Source organism: Populus alba, chromosome 19 (assembly GCF_005239225.2).
Source record: "Populus alba chromosome 19, ASM523922v2, whole genome shotgun sequence".
Taxonomy (NCBI): Eukaryota; Viridiplantae; Streptophyta; class Magnoliopsida; order Malpighiales; family Salicaceae; genus Populus; species Populus alba.
This window is the reverse complement of record NC_133302.1, coordinates 7,739,654-7,761,321: the sequence shown is the minus strand read 5'-3', so window position 1 is coordinate 7,761,321 and position 21,668 is coordinate 7,739,654. Positions and strand designations below refer to the sequence as shown.

Here is a 21,668-nt window from a genome sequence, read left to right as displayed (position 1 = left end):
GTTACAATATCAAGTAAATGAAGGTATCAGAAATGCATATTCCCAAGTTTGTATAATACTTAAAAAAAAAAAAAAACAGCCTCAGATACTGTCCAATCCATGTCCTTGTGGACTCAAACTAAGAGGAGGAAGCTAATTTCAAGATTTAATTAGCTTCCATACTATTATCAACTTGCTTGTGTTTAGACAAAATATTGTTTTCCATCTTTTCACAACCTTAAACTCAAACAATGATTCTCTCATGGGTGGCTATGTGTCTTGATATCGAAGGTATTCATGTCCCTTCCATGAACTATATAAATTTCAACGAAAAAAGCTATGTTAGGGTTACAAACTTTGTAGCTTTCTTCGTCTTTAAAACTAAAATAATAGAGCTTCTCATGAAGCATACAGCCTTTTAGGATAAGGATGATGATTCACTAATGTCCCACCTTTTATAATCTGCTTTTACTTTTTAATTATTAAATATTTTAGGGTTAGTCGCCACGTGTCTTGATTATTGGAAAAGGACAAGCAATAACTAAAAAGAAAAAGTCAAGAGTAAGTCTACATCTACTATCGAAAAAAGTAAGTCTATATCAATTAGAATTTCTCTATTGCTACTGACTCATCAAGAACTAGAGCAAAAGTTAATAAAACCATTGACAATGGTGGGTTAGTTCAATGACAATTCACTAAGATTGAAGAAGATCTAAATCATCAGATAAGAAAATTCAATGCTAGAAAACCTTCATCTTGTAACTCAATAACTGCCTTTTCAATATCCTCAACTCACAAGTTTTAACTCGGTAATCTAGGTCTCATTTGCTAAATATAGTTTTTTTTAAAAAAGTTGTTTTCATACAAAATCAATTTTTAAAAAGTAAATTATTATTTGATATTTAACAGTATTATAAAAAATAAATTAGAAAACAGTTTTTAATGTTTAGTTATACCATAAAAAATGAGTTGAAAAATAATTTATTAATTTGTTTTTCAAATTTATTAACAGATAAAGACCAAATTTAATAGAAAAAAAAAGTTAAAGGAGTGTGAAATTAAAGAAAAAAATTAATTTTACAAATTATTTCAAATAAAATAAATAATAAAAAAAAATATTTAGTCATTTGATTGATTTTTAAGTTGGAAAGTGTTTTTTGGAGAATATATTTTTCTTCATTTAAGACCATATTTTTTTTTAAGTGAAAAATATTTTTTCCTCTTCAACTAATTTTTTTTTAAAGTTACCAAATATTAAAAAGTGGAGAAAATTGTTTTTTTTTAAATGTTTTCCTGAAAAATAACACAAAAGTGGGGCTAGTGGCGAAGTTGATACCATATTCATATTTCCATGATGGACAGAATCAAAAATTTTGGTACATGTGTTGGTGGTTCAAAAGATTCAGATTCAGATTTTGTTTTTTTTTTTTTTTTTTAAGGTTTCCCTTTAAAATGCCTTTTACTGTACAAGTAATTTGTGCAATTTTTTTAATCTGCTTCTTAACAAAGCCAAAAGGCAAACGCAGCCCATCATGTCAAGCATATAAAGAGGGCATCATATAACAATAGCAAGTGGTGGGTGGACCAATGACAAGTTGTGTATATGTTCACAACATAAAATAACTTTATATATATAGGAATCAAGATAAATTATTAAATAATATATAGGAATCAAGATAAATTATTAAACAACTCTATCAAAAGAAGATGGCAACTAAAAAAAGTTTATAATAAAAAAAGAAAAATAAAAGTTAAACATGCCTATTAAAAACAATAAATACTATTAGAACATCTCATTAAATCTTAAGCAATACGATAAAAAGTAAGACTGTAATTACTAAAAAAAGTTTATAATAAAAAAGAAAATTAAAAGTTAAACATGCCTATTAAAAACAATAAATACTATTAGAACATCTAAGCAATACGATAAAAGTAAGATTGTAATTACAAGATGAATCTATATAGCTTGCTCATAGAAGAAGAGTTTGTTTCGGGTTCTTCAGATACTCTAAAAAAATACTATAACTTATATTAATCTAATTCATGCAAGAAAATGACTCCAACTTTATTTTTATCAAAAACCATCTTAATTCAATAACTTAAACCGTTAGGTAAAGTTTCAAGATATAATTTATAATATTTTCCGATACACCCTTTTAAATGAAAGCCTTTTTGAATTTAAAAATTTGCACAAACTCATATTATTTTATTTTTAATTTTTATCAAATAAATAAGGATAGTAAAATTTAAATTTGTAACTGTTTGGCTATCAAGGCTTTGATACCAAATCAAAAAAAAAAATTCACCTAAAAAATTTAAATTTTTAGATGAAATCTTATAATATAATTTATATATTTTTTTAATATTTTTTCTAAGTACATGAACAGATTAAAGATCAATCTATGTGCAAATTAGGGATTCCGTACAATAGCCATAATCATCCATTTTCTTTTTTAAGTTTAACAAGAACTTTAATGATTAAAATATGATAATAACAAAAAAGGTTGCGTGAAAAACATTAGTTTCAGTTGCCATTATCATCTTATTGCGCATCAACTTGAGAGGATTTGGGCAGGTGGATCGACCTTTCTTATCCTAATTTGCTACTGAAAAGATGGATAGATAGCCATTGAAAAGATGTTTCTGACAAAGCTCAACTCCATTTAGCAATAACTATGATTCACGAGACATGCTGAAAATTGATGATGATAATAATAATAATAATAAGCATTTGCTTGTCTCGTGAAAGACTGGCCTTCGCACTTTTTGTGACCATCCATCAAATTAATATTTGAACAAATTAAAGAAAAAACGATTCATATGTTTTGATATAGTAAAGAATATGTTAATTGTTGAATTATTAATTAATTGTGTGTGTAGAATTAAATATTTATAGCAAAATTAAAAAATAAAAATAATGTAGTGATTTTATTATAAGGATTTATTTTGATCTCAGTTTATTTATGTTTTATTTTGATTTCTAATTTTATTCAAGAATAAATAAAAGAAAGATGAAAAAGAAAAAAAAACAACCGATAATTTATTCTTTTTTAGCAAAAAAAAGTCATAAAAGTGTTTTTGATGAATCACTAGAAAAATAAAGACCCAATAGCATAAATAAAATAAAATAAAGAAATTTAGATTCAAAACTTTGATTATTATTTTTTTGCATGGATTTTAAAGATGATTAAAATTGAATTTGAAATTAGTAATTGGATTCTAAAAGTTGTGGAGATAATTTTAGATGTTTTAGATAAAAATAGTTTTGGGAAGCTGACTCTTCAACAACTATATAATCATTGTCTTAGATAATGTATTTTTCAACTTGTTTTTTCTTTTATTTTTAATGGATTATTGGCTTAAGCAAGCCTTTTCTTTTAAAAGATATAAATAAAGGAAAAAACAAAACAAACAAGCATATTAATTCAAATTCAAGAAAAGTTTCCTCAAATGAATTACAAGTATTAAAACTTGGAAGGTTTCTTTTCACCATCTCTCTTTTCAATGTATGGAACCTCTCTAGTAATGAGCTTTGTAATGGCTTGCTAGTATTCTTATTTGCCAACTTCTTTAGGGAATTTCTCTTATTTTGGCATGCAAGCACTCGCAGATTTCTTCCTATCGTAAGAGAGAAGGTACCAGAAATGTGGTTTTCTATAAATTTTACCTTATTTATTTTTATGATTTTTGCTGCCTTTTCTCGTCAAATGCTCATTATACTTTTCACTTTCATTAACAATTCAGTACACATATGAAAATAATAGCATGGTTCCTGACGATATTTTAAACTTATACTCAATCCACATGTGATTTATGTAAAAAAAAAAAAAAAAATCATTTAACAATGCATTGATAATTCACCACATCATATTCTTTATGATATCACCCTCCAAAGAAAAAAACAACAGAAGGGAGGACACTAAATGTTGTCCAGTCAATTAGTTGTGCCTTCAAGAGGGTGTTTGTTTCTGTGGTTACTTTTGCTTTTAAAGCAAATCATAGAAAATATATTTTTGGTAAAATATAAAATGTTATTTACTGTTTATGGATCCTAGTTAGTTTTGCATTGAGAATGCAGCTAAATTAAAAGTCACGGGAAGTGCAAAGTGAAATTTCACTCTGCACTGTTTACTTTTGTAAAGTGAACAGTACAGAGTGAATTATTATAAAAGTGAACAATGCATTAATTATAATTCACTCTGCACTATTTACTTTATAAAAGTAAATAGTGCAAAGTGAATTAATTCACTTGCACAGTTCACATGAATAATGGATAACATCTCCACTATTAATGGTCGAACTGGGTCCAGTTTGAGCCTAAATGTATCAGACCGAGTCTGATCCAGTAAAAAAAAAATAATTTTTTTATTTTTAATTGTGTTTTATTCAAAAAACTAGTGTTTAATATTATTCAATGACACTACATAAATTAGAAAGAGATCGCATGATGGTGTAGCATTTATAGAATATGATTGTAATCCCAATTTTATTCCTGATGATATTTTACCTAATTTTATTGCATACTCAAAAAGCCATGAAAACTGGAGTCCTTGTCGGATGAATTTCATACATGATAGAATTGTAGATAGTTTAATGAAATAATAAAAATATTTTATATAAAGTATTATTTATTTCAAGATGTAATAACAATAGTTAAATCTATAATATTTAAATTAAAAATCATTAATATATATATATATATATATATATATATCTTTTTTAGTTATTTATAACCTCAATTTAAAAAGCAGATTTGGCTGTTTAATTGTGGCTGCGATTGCTTTTCAAAGTACTTTGCACTCAGAAAATACATCAAAATGATATTTATTTTTATTTTAAAAAAAATTATTTTTGATATCGGGGTATTAAAATGATCTGAAAACACCAAAAGAATATTAATTTGAAGCAAATAAAAAAATAAAAAAAATTCAAATTTTTTCAAAAGTGTTTTCGAAACTCGAAAACAAACAGGAACTCAAATACATTAAACTATTTTTTGTTCAACCTTAATTTCAATTATAATTATAAATACCAAATCAATCTTAATAAAAATAATTTTTTTATAAAATAATTTTTTTTCAAATCATAACCATAAAAGTTATTATAATACCAAACATATTTAGGCACCAAGCAAGGCTGCCATAGGAGGTTAGATGACTTCTAATGTGATGTAACAAGTGGGCAAGCCTAGTTCATATGCTAGACGCCAATCAATTTTTTCTGCTTCTCTCAATTCAATCCCTGATTCAACAACAATTCTCCAATTGATGGCGGAACGCAAATATCTGCACGGTAAAAATAATTATTTTTCATGATTACTCTCACACCATATATCTACATCTTCGCTTTTCATGAGACAATTTCATATCATCAATGTATATAAATACCTCATTACACCCTTATATATATGTTTTTATTTTTAATTTTTTTTGTTATACATTATTTTTCATTTATAGTTTACTAACTTTAATATCAAAGAATCTCCTTTCTAATATGGAACTTGTTTCGTAGAAGTTTGTGAACCACATACCCCGTCTACAAAGACTATAGTTCAATTTACGTTCCTTCTAACAGCTAGTCAAAAGGCTTAAAATCCCATTCAAAGTCAGCTAGACCAGGCAGGTTTAATTTGAACCTGCGTGTTGAACTTGTCAGATTTACAAAAATTGACAAGAGAGGAAAGGTTGAAGATATGATACTCTGTTCCGATCATTACAACAAAAGCATAAAAAAAAAAAAAAAAACATAACAGTTATGGAAGCAGTAAATCTTCCCTATCAGCATAAATAATAACCATCTCATTTTGTGCACAAGTAATACCTTGTTAGCAAGCGTGTAAAGACCGACATCTGCATTATATGAGGTAGAGAGTGGCTCCATATCAGGTAGAGGTCTAGTTTTCAATACTTCATGGGGTAAATTAGGTTGGAAAACATGTGCATTCGGAAAGTCTACGCAAATATGAATTGAGAAATCCCTGATCTCCTGTTATCGGGAAAAAAATGGTGACGGTGAGTGTCCGAAAGCAGACAGATGAATGACAATATCCGTATAGAATGAAGAAGGAGGACAAAGAATTATGGTAAAGATAATAAAATTGATGATGTGTATTTACACCCGTATATGTTAGGCCTCTTAAGAGGTATTATTCCACTAGAATCACATCATGTATTTTATCATTTCAATAGTCATTTCTTGAAAAAAGAGGTGCCCTTTATTCTTACAAGCGACCAGGATCCTAATCTCCTAGCCGTTATGAGATTGATGACATCATCATAGCCTTCTAGACAAGGAGCTTAGGAAGTCGTACATGGCTGATGTTTCCTCAGGCAGCATCAATGTTGATGTATGCCCACACATGTATATGGTAAGCCCTCCAAGAGGTATTATCTTTTTTTTTTTTTTTTTAACTCGGGATGTTCGGGTCAGCTTACGCGCATCACAACTAATCTCCGGACCCACTGAACATCTTGCAAGTCCAGTAGGTAGGTAAAACACCGCGGGGGTGACAGGCTAGTACTCTTGAGGATCGAACTCGGAACAGTCGCAAAACAAGCCTTGCAGTTGACTACTGAGCTAGACCCTCAAGTGCTCCAAAAGGTAGTACCTTACTAGAACCACATAATAATTTTGTCCTTTTAAAGGGTGCCTCATGGGAAGAGAGGTATATTTTTGTGCTTATAAGTGATTAAGGCTTTTGTCTCCTGATCGAAGTGAGATTGATGGGTCCATCATAGCCTCCCAGGCGAGGGATTTAGGTAATTACTTATGGTTAATGTACCCACAGATAACATCAATAATAATGTGTGTTCGCAACCGTATATGATAGGCTTTTTAAAATGTATTATCCCACTAAAATCATATGATGTGTTTTTTTTTTTTCTTTTTAAAAGGCATCTTTTAGAGAGAGATATCTTTTGTATTAGTAAACGACTAAACACTCGTATCTAGCTGATGTGAGATTAGTGTTATCATCAAAAATCAATTAACTAAACATGTAACTTTCTAGGAGTAGCCAAATGTGAGGTTATGGATAATTACTTTTAAGTTAAAATTTTCTTAATTCTTTACTATTTATACATATTTTAAATTTTAAGATTATTGTTTGTTATTTGATATTATATTTGTATTGTATAATTTATAATAATAATAATAATAATAGAGTACTACATTGGTCAAAATGGTGAATGCAAAAGAAATGCACGGCTCTGAAATACCAGGAACACCATCGGCTAACAATGAACTCAGAGGACGACAACGACAGCAACAGAACACAATCATTTTTCACTCTGACATGGATTATTGAATAGACAGACACAACAATTCCTCAAGGCTGAGATTGGACATAAGCGTAGAGATTATGAGAACAGCCTCTTGACACTGCTACTGCCGCTTTCCATAAGCTTTTTGCCAATCTTGTACGTTGCATAAGCATCAATGGTTGCAGACTCAATCTGTTCAGGGCAAAGAGTATGATCGAACCAATTTGACCATAAAACATTGAGAGGTTTTGAGTCAGATTTTAGTGAAGCTATTCTGTAAGCCAATTCCCTTGCACTATAAGCAGCGAATCGAGGCTGGTCATGTATTTTAGCAGCCAGTTCACTCAACTCCACCGCATTCCGAACCACCAGACCGTCAACACATCTTAGCCTTTGAAGATCTTCCTTGATATGAACTCCTACAAACATAATGTCCTTAATCGAAAGAAAGCGTTTTAGAGATGGCGAGATGTGATTAGGAGAGAGCCTTATCAGGACGCAGCCAAGTTTGGTGCAGAAAGTCAACACAGCAATGTGATGTTCTACTCTCCTAGGAAGGTGCTCTGACTTGTCAGACTGAGAATGATTCTCGGTGTTTCTGCCAGAAGTGCTTCCTGATCTGCTAGCAGAAGTCCCTTTGAAGCCCCACTCGATGTCAAACCCAACAACCATGTCACCAATTTTAATCATGTCCTGCAATAATATGTAGAGGCAAAGATGCGAATCATCATCCGATACCACCTCTGTCACCAGTGTAGCACCATCGTTCATTGTAAGCTGAGGTCCACGTAGTGTTTCCATTGTTGCATGCACCGAGTGAACGCCTAGTGAACTTCTATCGGGTGTATGATTACACCAATTCCGATTTTAATGCTGTAACACGAAATAGAAAACCGAGGTGAGGGCATGATCAGAAGATGATTAATTATGCAAGAACAGCAAATCAATGAGGATGTGTCTACTGTACTCATAGCATTTCGGCATTATCATATCAATCTGCAGTTGATGCAACCATAGGATATTCAGAAAAAAAAATCAGAACAATCATGTTCGACAGTAGCAACTAGCAATGGAACACGAAATGAATCATATTCTGACCCAGAAAGCAGCCAGAACAAAAGCCACACACAAATCTCATTTACAGCAAAGAATTACAGAAACCTTACCAGAGAAATGAGAAAAGAAACAAAAAAAAATCATAAAGATACTTCTCTATCATAGTAAAGATTCACGGGCCAATCTCATGAAGCAAAAATAATGTACATTAACTAAGAAGATGTTGCAGAAACAAGTACTCCACAATTCCTGCATAATACTAGATTTTAAGATTTTGAAGGTCTGATATTATAGATTCTGAAAGATTAGTTGCTTAAGAAATGTTGTCCTTAAACAGAATACAAGATGTAATAGTTATAACAAATGGAAAAAAAAATGTATCCATCGAAACACGGAGGCTCAAAACTTGATGTTAGGAGTGCAGATGAACGTCATCAAGCAATTTTATCAGTGCATAAAATGTATCCTAAGATAATCATACAAGACTCCAAACATAAAGACTAATGCCAAAGGAAAAGTGCAGAGGAGAAAATCCGAAACAATGTGCTATCAGGATCAAGAGCAAATAACTTCATCAACCCACTTAGATTCATAACATAAAGGCAGGGCATCATATCAGAAGGAAAGGAAAAATAATCATATATCAAATATTAAATACAGGAATTCTTAATGCCAATCTTTTCAGAGCCAAAATTTCCTAGAAAACTTGTTTGAACGTCCATTTACGTACACAAAAAATTGAAATGAAATCAAAGACACTTTAAGGTGGGAGAAGGAAACAGCCAAATGTGAATTCATAAAAATTAGAGGCTGCTCTTTCATGTTCTGACGCAAAATTTCTCAGAAAATGCCCCCATTGCTATGACAAACGACATGGAGAGGAAAAAAAAAAACTCTCAAGCAAATCATACATGAATTTCAAATCCAAAACAAATGGTTTTTAGATTTAACCATAACCATGTTTCCCAACCTATTCTTTAAAGCATTACTAATTTAGAGAGTCCGAAAGAGGGAGAGAGGAATAAGAACTTACATAGAAGCTATGCAGCATTTTCTTCCAGTATCAACAATGGCAAAGGAGAGGGTACCTTAAATTCATACCTCGAAAAAAACAGGCATGCAAATTCATGCCTTAAATTTAGGTACTACTGCTATTTTAGGATAGGATGGTCAACATGGATTGATCAAGATAACTGAGAATCTTAAGGTTTGTCCCTAACCATCAATTTTTCCGAGAAACTTGTCATTTTTGCCAGACACCAAAGAATCTAGCAGAACCATGCATACCGACCATATCATAATGTACTGAAAGGATCAACACTAACCACAGCCCATCAGACATGCTGATTGTTACTCGTAATAGAGAGAAAACCCATCTCTTAATCGCCGGTAAAGTCCACGATTGTTTCTCCAACCTTATATGCAAGTCTAATATTTTAATATGATCAAAGCTTAAGACATTCTTTTATGTCAACATGACCATATAAAGCCATGGCTGGCTAAGAACCTTAGCTTGCCAATTCAGTTAGCTCCATCGGGATCTCATCACAAGTGATCCATAGTCATTTGAAGCTTTTCAATTTTAAATGAACCACGACAAAAATAGCATCTTTGAAAGTGTAGGAAAGCACAAGGAAAATAGTTTCACAAGAGAAAGAGTTGTATATTAATCTGCAATCTTAAAAAGAATACACAGTGTATAAGGTTTTACAGATAGATTATATTTAACCTTCTCCTCTACGTTAGCTATTTTAAAACTAAAGGATAACATCACAATGTTAACAACTAAATTAGTTATCCCGAAATATCAGCAAGAAATTTCATTTTTGAATTCAATCTCCAGCACGCCCCCCCAACCGAATGGGTAGGTCTTGAACATGAAGGTTATCCTGCAGTAGCTGAAAACAAATGGCTGACAGTGGCTTATTTAATAAATCTGCAAACTAATCCCTAGAAGATAGAAAGGAGACCTGAAGTTGTTTTACTAAAACTTGATCCCTAACATAGTGAGAATCAATTTCATTATGTTTAGTTCTGGCATGGAAATTGGATTAAAGAACAAATAAGTAGCTCCGATATTATCACACCATAGTTTTGGACTGGTTACTAAGGGAAGCTGCAGATCGTGGAGAATGGATTGGAGCCAACGTATTTCAGCCGCTTTATTTGAGAGGGATTTATACTTTGATTCAGTACTGCTATGAGCAACAGTTTGTTGTTGTTTGTAGCTCCAACTGATTAGATTGGTTCCATGGAAAATACAATAGCCCCCAACACTACGTTTATCATCTCTGTCATCAGCCCAATCAGCATACTGAACCCCTGAAAAGAGTGATCTGATGTGCTTATAAAATGAACGCCATATCTCTGTCACCAGCCTCATGTTCTCCATGAACTTAGTGGCCTGCTTTCGAGCAAGTAATGAGCACTTTCTCCCCTATAATCCCATGATTTTAGTGGCTTATAACGTAACCCAGTTCTGCCCCACATTCTGCCCTCATGTTCCCATGATCTGGATGTTCATATTTGCAACCACTAACCCACGTTTTGCCTGTCCACCTAGCAGTCTCAACTGTCATTTAATGTTATGTATGATGCTAGCTTAAAAGATACATGCTCTAAGCCTCACGTCCATGTCAAGTCAGGAGCTCAATAACTTGCATGAACCATCGCATGCTGCCTGCCAAATTTATTGTTGCCTATGCAAGATATCGTTGTCCATCATGTCTAGAACTTTAATAAACCACCCCCACTAAAAGAGTATAACATCTTTGTTGGAATAAATGTGAGGTAGGCTTGCACGTAATCCTCAAATCAGCACAAATCTGTGTCCTTTTTCCATGAAACCTCTGTGTTTTTCTTTTATTTTACTAAAAACTCAATTTGCCGATTCTTCTTATGTTGGTCAAGTCGATGATGATCTATGATCTTGATGATACCATTGTCAAACTATTTGTGAAGGAGGAGCTTTTTGCGACTTTCTTCATTTTGGATCTTCTTGGTCTTTATAAAATGTCACAAGTAATTTACGTGAAAAGTAAGATGAAGCTTTAGTCGTTTAGGCAACTTCAGCCTATAAGCAACAGCCCCTACCTTTTCAATGATTTCAAAAGGTCCATCATACCTTAACACCAACCCTTGGTGCTTCATCTTCCCCATAATTTTCTTCCAAGTTTGTGAAGCTAACTTGAGCAACACCTTGTCATCCTCGTTGAATTCCATCAGTCTTTCATTTTGGTTGGTATATTTGAGCATCCTTTTCCTTGCCTTACGCAAGCTATCTTGGGCTTGCTCAAACAATTCTTGTCGTTCCATCACAAACCTATATCTCATGGGACTCTTCCCGCTAGATTTTCACATTGCAATCTCAGTAGGAGTTTGGGGTTGTGCTCCCAAAACCAACTCAAACGGACTTGCTTATGTTGCCAAGGAGTTTTTAAGATTGTATTAAAATTGTGCACTATCTAGCAACTCCAACCAGTTTCGTTGCATTGTTGTCACGTAGTGTCTCAAATATTCATCTAGTAAAGTGTTTATCATTTTTGTTTGTCTATTGATTTGCAAATGATTGGCAATGAAAAACTTCAGCCTTGTCCCCATTATGTTGAACAATGTTATCTAGAATCTGCCCATGAATCGTATATCACAATCATTTACGATGTCAAAAGGTACTCCAAAATAATTCACCACATTTCGATGAAATAACTCAACGGCCACTTCTGTTATACACACTATCAGGGCAGCCACAAACACTGCATACTTAGCGAATCTGTCTATGACAACCATGATAGTGTTCATGCTATCCACCTTCGAAAACCCAACAATGAAGTCCATCAAAACTGACACCCAAGGTTTGTCTGGGATCAATAGTGGCTATAACAAGTCTGCCTCTCACTACTGTAAAGTCTTGTCTTGTTAGCACACTAGACAAAGCTTGACATACAGTTATACGTCGTCATCCATCTTCGACCACTAACAAATCTATGATAAAAGATCAACCAATACCTGAATATTTCTACCTGGATTTCCAGCCCACTACGGGTCATGAGTCTCCATCATTAAATATTTATGTAGCTCTCCTTTGGGCATAAAGATTCGACCCCTCTTTGTATAGAGTAGGTCTTGTTCCAGCCAATACCTCTATAATGTCCTTTCTCATACAAGATCAACCAGCTTCTTGTATGTTGCATCTTCCTCAACAGCTTAACGAAGTTGATCCAGCATGTCCGACTCCATTTTAATAATAGCAAGAACAACAGTATTTACCTCGTGTCTACTGAGTGCATCCGCAACCTAATTATGCCTCCCTAGTTTGTGCTCTCATATAAAGTCATACTCGGTTATGAATTCTAGCCACCGAGCTTGTCATTGCGATAAGTTCTTATGTGTCCAAAAGAATATGTTAGCAACATTGTTAGTTTTGACAATGAATCTTGACCCCAACATATATACTCTCCATATGCCATAGTAGTGGTTCATCATTGTCATCATCTCCTTTTCGTGGGTCGAGTATTTCTATTCATTATCATTTAACTTCTGACTCTCGAAAGCAAAATTGGATGTCCCTCTTGCATGAGCACTCTTCAATGGCCCTATTTGAAGCATCAATATGCACTTCAAATGGTTTCTTAAAATCAGGTAGCCCTGAGACTGGAGTTGATGTTATCGCTGTCTTCAGCTTCTTAAAAGTTTGTTGGTAGTTAACTAACCATTCCCATCTCACATATCTTTGTCTATAAATAGGCTACAAAGCCTTTCCATACTCTATCTAGAACGTCAAATTCAAAAGGAACTGATGGAGAAAGGTTAATCATGACAACTTTAGTTTTTATTACATCACCCCAAAAAGACTTAGGCAACTTTACATAAAAAAGCATACATATAATTCTTTCAACAATGATTTTGTTCATTCTTTCAGCCCCTTCATTCTGTTATGGAGTATTAGGAATTATCTTCTCCAACTTGATACCATGTTCCCTATAGTACTTCTCAAAAAGACCCTTATATTCACCATCATTGTCAACTCGAATCATTTCAGCTTTCTAACAGTTTCTCTTTCAACTCTTGCATGGAAATCCTTAAAGACATCAAGCACCTAATCTTTAAATTTCAAACAAGTGGCCTAAATTTTCCTAGGTGATCATCAATGAAGCTAACAAAGTACAATGCACCTCTAAGAGACTTATCAATCGTAAAGCAAACATCAATATGAACTAAATCAAGAACATGTGATCTTCTATGTGAAGGTGATTTTTGAAATGCAACTCTATGTTGTTTTTAAAATGCAACATGTGCCCAAGTTCATATCTTTTAATGGAAGGTAGTTCTTCTTGGCAAGGATGCCAAGGCCTTTCTCACTCAAATGTTCAAGTCGTTTATGCAATAAATCAGTAAAGCAATCTTTAATTTGGATTCACCTCCCCTTTAATCACCTTGGCTTGAGATATGTAGAGACTTTTTTTTTTGCTTTCAACATTAATTAAAGAATTTTGGATAGCTTTCATTTACCATCTCTAAAGTAATTATGATATCCTTCTTCATCAAAAGTACTTGTAGAGATCAAGTGTAGGCATATATCAGGCACATGTCTAATATTTTTGAGTGGCAACTTACACCCAGTATTGGTTTCTAACCAAATATCTCCAACGCCCATAACACTAGTCATCCTTTGATTTCTCATCCTAACTTGACCAAAGTCACCAATAGTGTAAAATGTGAAAAAAAATCATATTGGGGTGTAACATGGTAAGAAGCTATTGAATCTACAACCCTAATGGTATCCTAACATACAAGATTAACACAACCATCGTCACAAACAATGGCAACATCACCATTGAATACAACTACAATTGTATCATTCTCTCCATTTTTATCTCTTTTATACTTTCTATAGTCTTTTTTAATATGCTCTGGCCTGTCAGAATAATAACACTTAATTCCTTTCCTTGACTGAAATCTCCTTTTTTCATTTGCATTTTCTATTACCGGATTCTCTATTACTAGATTCTTTATCTTGCTTATCATGAGAAAACCTATTTTGACTTCTCCCTTAACTTTCTGTAACAAATGCATGAGACTCGTTAGTTGTCTCTTTCCTCCTCTCTTTATTGAGAATACTATCCTTCATTTTCTTTAAAGTGAAGTGATTTTTCTATTCGAAGTAGAATTGCTAAGTGACACCACCAAAGCCTCTCAACTATCCACCAATGAACTTAATAAGATTAATGTTTACATCTCATCAACTAACTCAAGATTCATCTCAATGATAACTAATTCGGGAACCCTTGGAATTCATTTATATGCATTGAAGCATCTTCATTATCTTTGTATTTCAAATTCAAAAGGTCTCTAATTACAAAAAAAAAAAAAAAAAAAAAAAAAAAAAAACCTTGTTTTTTGCACTCTTCATAACAAAGGTTTCTTCTAATATCTTCCAAATTATATAGTAGTCATGTTCTTGAAAATTTGATTAATAGACTTAGAAAATACTCATTTTCTAACATTAGTGGTTGTCTTTCTATTATGCTTATTCCATTTTGCCTCATCTATTTTCATCAAGTTTTATTTCTTTCCACTTAAGCAGCAAAGCTGATCATTGCATAATATAAGTAATCCTCCATCATTGTTTTCCATAAAAAAAAAAAATAATAATTAGAGGGAGTGAGCTTAGCATGCCTAAATCTTCATTTTCCAATTTAACTGCATAAAAAAAATTCAATCTACACAACCAGTTCTCTGACACCACTTTGTTGGGGGAAATATGAACAATTAGACACCAATATAGCCAAATCACAATTCATAATTTGCAAGTCCTAATCCTTTTCCCTCTTTCCTATTTGTGTAATCAAAATTAGGATCACCCAATCAATAAAATAATGCAATCAATCACACAAATCAACACTAAGATTTTTACGTGAAAAACCCAATACAGGAAAAACCACGGGACCATAGTCTACCTAAAAAACTTTCATTGTCAACAAATAAATAAAAGGTGTGTGTGTGTGTGTATCATCAAGAACAATCTACTCTTAAAATACAACAAGATTAAAGAGAGAAGTATTTGACAAAAACTCACAACACTGACAATCATGTTTTCTAACACAAAAACCAACTTTTGCATCACCAATCTTCGATTCAACCATCCAGAATGAAGAGTAATGTGTCTAGAGGCTATTGTCAAAATCTCATCCTTATCCAATAGTTAATGAGTTAAAAATCAAAGAATGAAAATAGATTGTTTGGTTGCCTCTTCTTCCTTTCTTTCTCCCGTGTTCTCTCTTCTCTCTTTTCTCAAATTCAAATTTGTTGTTACTGTGGTTTTTATTCAAAGTGACAACCTTCCCCTCTCTTAATTAATTTTAATGTGTGTAATCTTGCACCATGTGATAATGGTACCACCACAAAATTAATTAAAAGAGGGGAAGGTTGTCTCTTTGAATAAAAAGAGATTTGCCATTATAGTAGCATATTTGAATTTGAGAAAAGAGAGAAGGGAGAAGAACACGAGAGAAAAAAAAAAGGAAGAAGAGACAGCTAAATAGTCATATCTTTATTCTTTGATTTCCAACTCATTAACCCAACATTGAGCTAAGATTTTGACAACAACTTCTAGACACGTTACTCTTCATTCTAGATGGTTGGAACAAAGATTAGTGGTGTAAAAGCTAGTTTTTTTTGTCATAAAATGAGGTTGTCAATGTTGCAAAAGAAGGGCCATGAAATTCCCTTGGTACAAACTTGCAACTAGGGGAGTTTTTTTCAAACACTTTTCTCTTTAATCTTGCTATATTCCTAGAATAGATTATTCTTGATGATATGAATATTGTAGCCCGTAGTTATATCTAAAAAAAAACACTTGTGAACCTATTATTTGTTGATAGTAGAAGTTTTTTAGGTAGACTACGATCTCGTGATTTTTCTCGAATTGGATTTTCCACATAAAAATCTTTGTGTTAATTTGTGTGATTCATTGCATTATTTTGTTGATTAGGTTATCCTAATTTTTGATTGCACGAAGAGGGAAAGAGATTAGGACTTGGCAATTATGAATTGGCTAGATTAGTGTCATATTGTTCATATTTTCCCCAGCAACCTTCTCCTTTACATCGCTATTTAAAAACTAAAAGATAATGTCACAACGTTAACGACCAAATTAGTACTTATTTTTTGTTTAATATATTTTTATGTTTACTCTTTTCTTATGTTAAATTAATTATTCTAAAAAATATGCATATATGTGTGACTAAATGATTTCCAATATTTTTTTTCATTATATTGATTATAATCTTTCTCTTGGATTCTTTCTTTGTTTTTTTTTTACCTAATAATCTTCTCTAGAAATCTGATTTAACTCGTGTTTATGTTCAATCCAATGTTATGAATAAATAAAAAAAGCATTAAAGGGAAAAGGATGACAGAACTTTTATGTGGTATTGTATACACATCAAACAAAAAGCAAGAACAAATAGAGAAATATTAGCTTCACAAAACCAATTCTTTTGGAAACTGATATATGTATGCTAAAGTTTTGTCATATATTTGTAAATTATCTATTTTCATGCCTTGTTTTGATTTGAAAAGTGAATACTTTATTTATTTGTTTTATATTTGTAATTATTTTTTGTTTATTATATTTGTATATTTACTCTTTTCTTATGTTTATATCAATAATTCTACAAATATGCACATATACGTGACTAAACAATTTCCAATATTTTTTTTTTCATCATATTGATTATAATCTTTTTCTCTTGGATTCTTTCTTTGTTTTTCTTACCTAATAATCTTCTCTAAAAAATCTGATTTAACTCAGTGTCACAAATAAATAAATAAAGCATCAAAGAGAAAAGAAAGACAACGTGGTGGTATTGTATCCACACATCCAACAAAAAGCAAAGAATAGATAAAGAAATATTAGCCTCACAATACCAAATATTTCTTTGTTTTTTTTACCTATATTGTATACACACATCCAACAAAAAGCAGAACAAATAGAGAAATATTAACCTCACAAGACCAATTCTTTTAGAAATTGGTATGTAATTTATCTATCTTCATACCTTGTTTTGATTTGAAAACTGAATACTTTATTTATTGTTTTATATATATATATATATATATATATATATATATATATATGCTTGTTTTTTGTTTAATATATTATTATGTTTACTCTTTTCTTATGTTTCTATTAATTATTCAACAAATATGCAAATTTTATGTGACTAAACGATTTCCAACATTTTTTTTCATCCTATTGATTATAATCTCTCTTGGATTAGTCTTTGTTTTTATTTTACCTAATAATTAATTTTTTGTATATATCTGATTTCACTCATGTTCATGTTCAATCTAGTATCACAAATAAATAAATAAAGCATCAAAAAGAGAGAAAAGACAGAAATTTTACGTGGAACTGTTACACATCCAACCACATCCCCTTCTTTGAAACCAGCTAGTTTTACATGTAATTGTATGCGCATCCAACCACACACACCCTTCTTCCAAACCAGCTAGTTTCACAGGATGATGAAATGATTGCGCTATCCCTCCCGACAACAAGTTGTTGTTTTCCCTGTAACCTCAACAGAAGGCAGGAGTTTTGAGACAAATTTCAGAAACTAGCTGGATTGAAAATGTATCTACCCTGGAAGTGGTCGGTCTGGTCAAACATATGCTCCCAGGAGGCAGCTTGGTTTTCTGTTTTGATTTCAGAATCAGCGAATGCGATTCAAGTGAGAAAATGGCTCTGGATTTGCTTTAGCAGCGGCCTTAGCAGCAATTTCAGGAACTCCAAAGACATTCCAGAACCTGAGTGTTTCATCCCCTGCTGCTGTTGCCACTGTGCAACCATCCGGACTCTGTACGAAAATGGCACAAAGTTAATAAATTAAAGCTTGAAATAAAAATTATTAAGAGAATCAATTTCGGTTCTCAAATTATTACCTGAGCCATGTAAAGGACTCTAGAAGTGTGGCCAGTGAGCTCTGCCATTTTCACCATTGATGGATATTTCCAAACAGTGAGTTGATTCTGAGTAAACCCATGAGAGCTAAGTAGTTCCCTTTCATTCTTGTTCCACAAAAGAGAACAAACCTGAGATCCGGTATCAATCGAGTTCAAGCAGGCACCTGTGTGTGTGTTCCAAAACTTAATACTCTTATCTCCTCCACCTCCTCCAGAGGCTAGCAAATTCCCTTGGAAAGGACACCATGCCAGGGCTTTCACTGCTGAAGTATGGTCCTCAAGCCTGTGAAGCCACTGTGTTGCTGAGTTTGATAATGCTGTAGATCTATCCCATATATGAATCAGATTATCATTGCCTCCACTCGCTAATTGTTGACCTGAAGCGGACCATTTAAGCCCACAAACCTCCTGTGTGTGCCCTCTGTAAGTCTCAACAATGTGTGATCTAATTCTCACGTCATTGTTAATGATTTGACCATCCATTCCCCCTGTTGTCAGGATGTGATTGTTCCATGCCATTGACCCAACTCGCGATCTGTGGCCTCCTTTCAATGTTCTTAGCTGTAGGGAGATCACCAAAACAAATACTATAAGCAAACAGTAACAAGAGAAACTTTACCAAAGAAGGACAACATCAAAAGAGGTATGGGCTTATATATTACCTGTCTATTGGAAGCAGAATCCCATAACTGTACATGAGAATTGTTCAAGCCTATGGCAATATGGCGTCCATCAGGAGCCCAATTGACACTGGTAACGGGTCCATCTTCATCATCAACCGTGACCAACTCTGAGGTGGAACCGTCTGAAGCATCCCACAAATAAACAGTGCTTCCAAGAGCTATCGCTAAAACATTGCTGCTGCCCCAGTCCAATAAGTTGAGGTAGAAATCATCCACAAGATCCGGTGCATCCAATGTCCTCTCAGAAGTCTGAGGAATATGTCGGCGAGGCTTGGCGGTTTTGGGCTGGTGGTGGTGATGAGAGTGGTCCTGAGGCATCAACTCAACAGGTGCAGGAGGCTTGTTCTTGAAAGCTAGAATTCGAGTTCGGTTCATGTTCAAGGACTCAGCAAGCTGCTTCCTGTAAGACTCTCTTGACGGCGAGCTCACTGCTGGGTTCTCTTTTCCTTTTCTCCCTTCTGTTAGCATGAAACGGGCATAATCCATATCCATGGCTGACCTGTTTGGTATAAATCTATCCAACTGTTGCAAGAATCATATTACAATAACAACTGATAAGAACACAATTCGTTATTACATCATTATCAGATATCATCAAGAAAACCAAATCAAAATCTTACGTTTTCTTTCGAGTTCGTTCTTGGAAGAAACTGCTGTTGAAGAGGGAAACGAGATTGTGCTTTCAAGCTTGAAGAAGTGTTCATAGATCCTGCATCCATAACGAACAACAGCCAAAAACAAATAATATACAGATAGATAGAAAAAAAAAACCCAAAATAAAGAAACCCTACAAGATTGTGCTTTCTGCAAAACAGGAATGTTAGAGATGAAAGAAACGCAATTAATAAGAAAGAAGGAGAAAAAACAGAAGGAGAAAGGCAGAGAAAGAGAAGGAGGAAGAGAGGGTCTAGGCGATGTGTTCTTGATCTTTACAGAGTATTTGATTTGATTGGGATTTTTCGGAGGAAATTGATAGCTTTATATAGTTTTTAGAATGCGGCTTTTCAAAGATGAAGAACGAATAGAGACTAAAAAAACCTATGGTTTTGTTTGCAACGGCTACTTTTTCTTAAGGATCCGTTGTAAATTTGGTTTGACCAAACTGTCCGTACAGGAGGGCTGTAATTGGAAATTTCATTTCATCAATTCTTGGACTAAAATGTAAAAAAGACTTAGGTCCCAGCTGCTTAAGGAAGGAAAGGCCTCAGTAGAAGAGTGCTTAAGGTTGTGTTTTGTAAATTTCTCTTAATAAAAGGGATAGAAATTTATTTGGATGGGAAATAAAGATAAAAATATAAAATAAATTCATTATATTTTTTAAGTGATTTTCTTCTTTCATTTCAAAATATAATTAAATATCGGTAAAAATATTTTTTTATTGCATTTGTTTTTTATATATGGAAACAGCAACTAAACGATACCTAAATTTTTTTAGAAAAATACATTATAATTTATATAGTGGACTATACAAAAAAAAAAATTCTATTCAATGGGAGGATTATGACTTTAAATGGAATGATTTCAAAAAAAAATAAATGGGATATTATGATAATAGCTTTTTAGATATCTTGAAATTACTTAGAGCATTTAAAAGTTTGAAGATTTGATATAAATCTAATTTTATACCAAAAAAAATGTCCTTGATGAGGATTAAAAAAACATAGTTAAATAAATTTATATAAAAAACAGAGAAGAATTTTTAAAACGAAACTCATAACAAAATTGATCAAAATTAAATAATAAAATTACTATTATTCACATCCTAAAAAAATAATCATGCATGTCCATTATTTTATATTATATATAGTGGTTTTTTAAATTGATCGTGTTCCTTATTTTGGGTTAAAAAAAAAAAAAGGTGGGATTCTATAATATTTTTAAAATTAAATATAGAGAGAGGTTTTTGTCAAATCTTCAAGTATTTTGATGGTTTATGTAATATAATAATATCTCAAGAGAATTATGTCATTTATCTTAAAAAACAATTATGTGATAGCCCATGAATAAATATAATCAACCATATTATTAAGAAAATACTCCTTTTAAAATTGCAATGAGAGCTATCATTAATAGAACCGTACTGGTAAACTTTCATTTAATCTTTGACTCGTCATGAGGTCAAGATTTTTTTGTCCGGCACAAAGGTATATATGGTTGCTCTCTGTTTTTTTTTTTATCTTTTTTTTTTTTTTTTTTGTTAATAATCTATAGAATGTACACCAAATAAGATAGTTATACTGCCATTCTAACATATTAATCTGGGACTTGATTGATTGGAACTGAAATCAAGTTAGATTTATTAAAAAATAAAAATAGTTAAAAACTCATCTGACTTGATGAGATGATCTAGTTGACTTTGTAAAATCCGGCTGCAACCCATTAACTTTTTTTTTTAATAAAAAATAGCGTTGTTTTAATTTCTAAAAAAAATTAGGGTTGACCCGGTAATTCAGTCAAAAATCAATAACTCAATCAAAACCTGTGATCTGGATGTTGAAACTAGAATTATAAGTTACATAAACATATACAAACAAATAGAAAAGATAAACAACAATAAAAGATAAAATATACAACCAAAAAGAAAAGTTCAGGACTTACTTGACCAACTTAGCAAACTTTCTAAACTTCTTAACAAGTCTAATCATATGTAAATGAAGTTTCTTTCGGCCGTCTTCAACCATAAAGCTAGATGATATTATGAATAATTAATTCTAATATAGGA

At 32.4% G+C, this 21,668-nt stretch overlaps 2 protein-coding genes across 2 annotated transcripts; both read right to left on the bottom strand.

Moving 5' to 3' along the window:
* Positions 1–7,191: 7,191 nt before the first annotated feature.
* Positions 7,192–8,096, bottom strand: LOC118056981 (protein RISC-INTERACTING CLEARING 3'-5' EXORIBONUCLEASE 2). Its single transcript, XM_035069436.2, has one exon. It carries the CDS (start codon positions 8,040–8,042, stop codon positions 7,338–7,340), a length of 705 nt encoding a protein of 234 aa, XP_034925327.1. The 5' UTR covers positions 8,043–8,096; the 3' UTR covers positions 7,192–7,337.
* A 9,586-nt stretch (positions 8,097–17,682) lies between these two features.
* On the bottom strand, positions 17,683–20,193 carry LOC118056949 (cell division cycle 20.1, cofactor of APC complex). Its single transcript, XM_035069398.2, is given in 5 exon segments — positions 17,683–18,049; positions 18,052–18,157; positions 18,243–18,824; positions 18,926–19,468; positions 19,567–20,193. Coding segments are annotated over 5 exon segments (1,500 nt in total). The 5' UTR covers positions 19,666–20,193; the 3' UTR covers positions 17,683–17,879.
* Between the last annotated feature and the right edge of the window lie 1,475 nt (positions 20,194–21,668).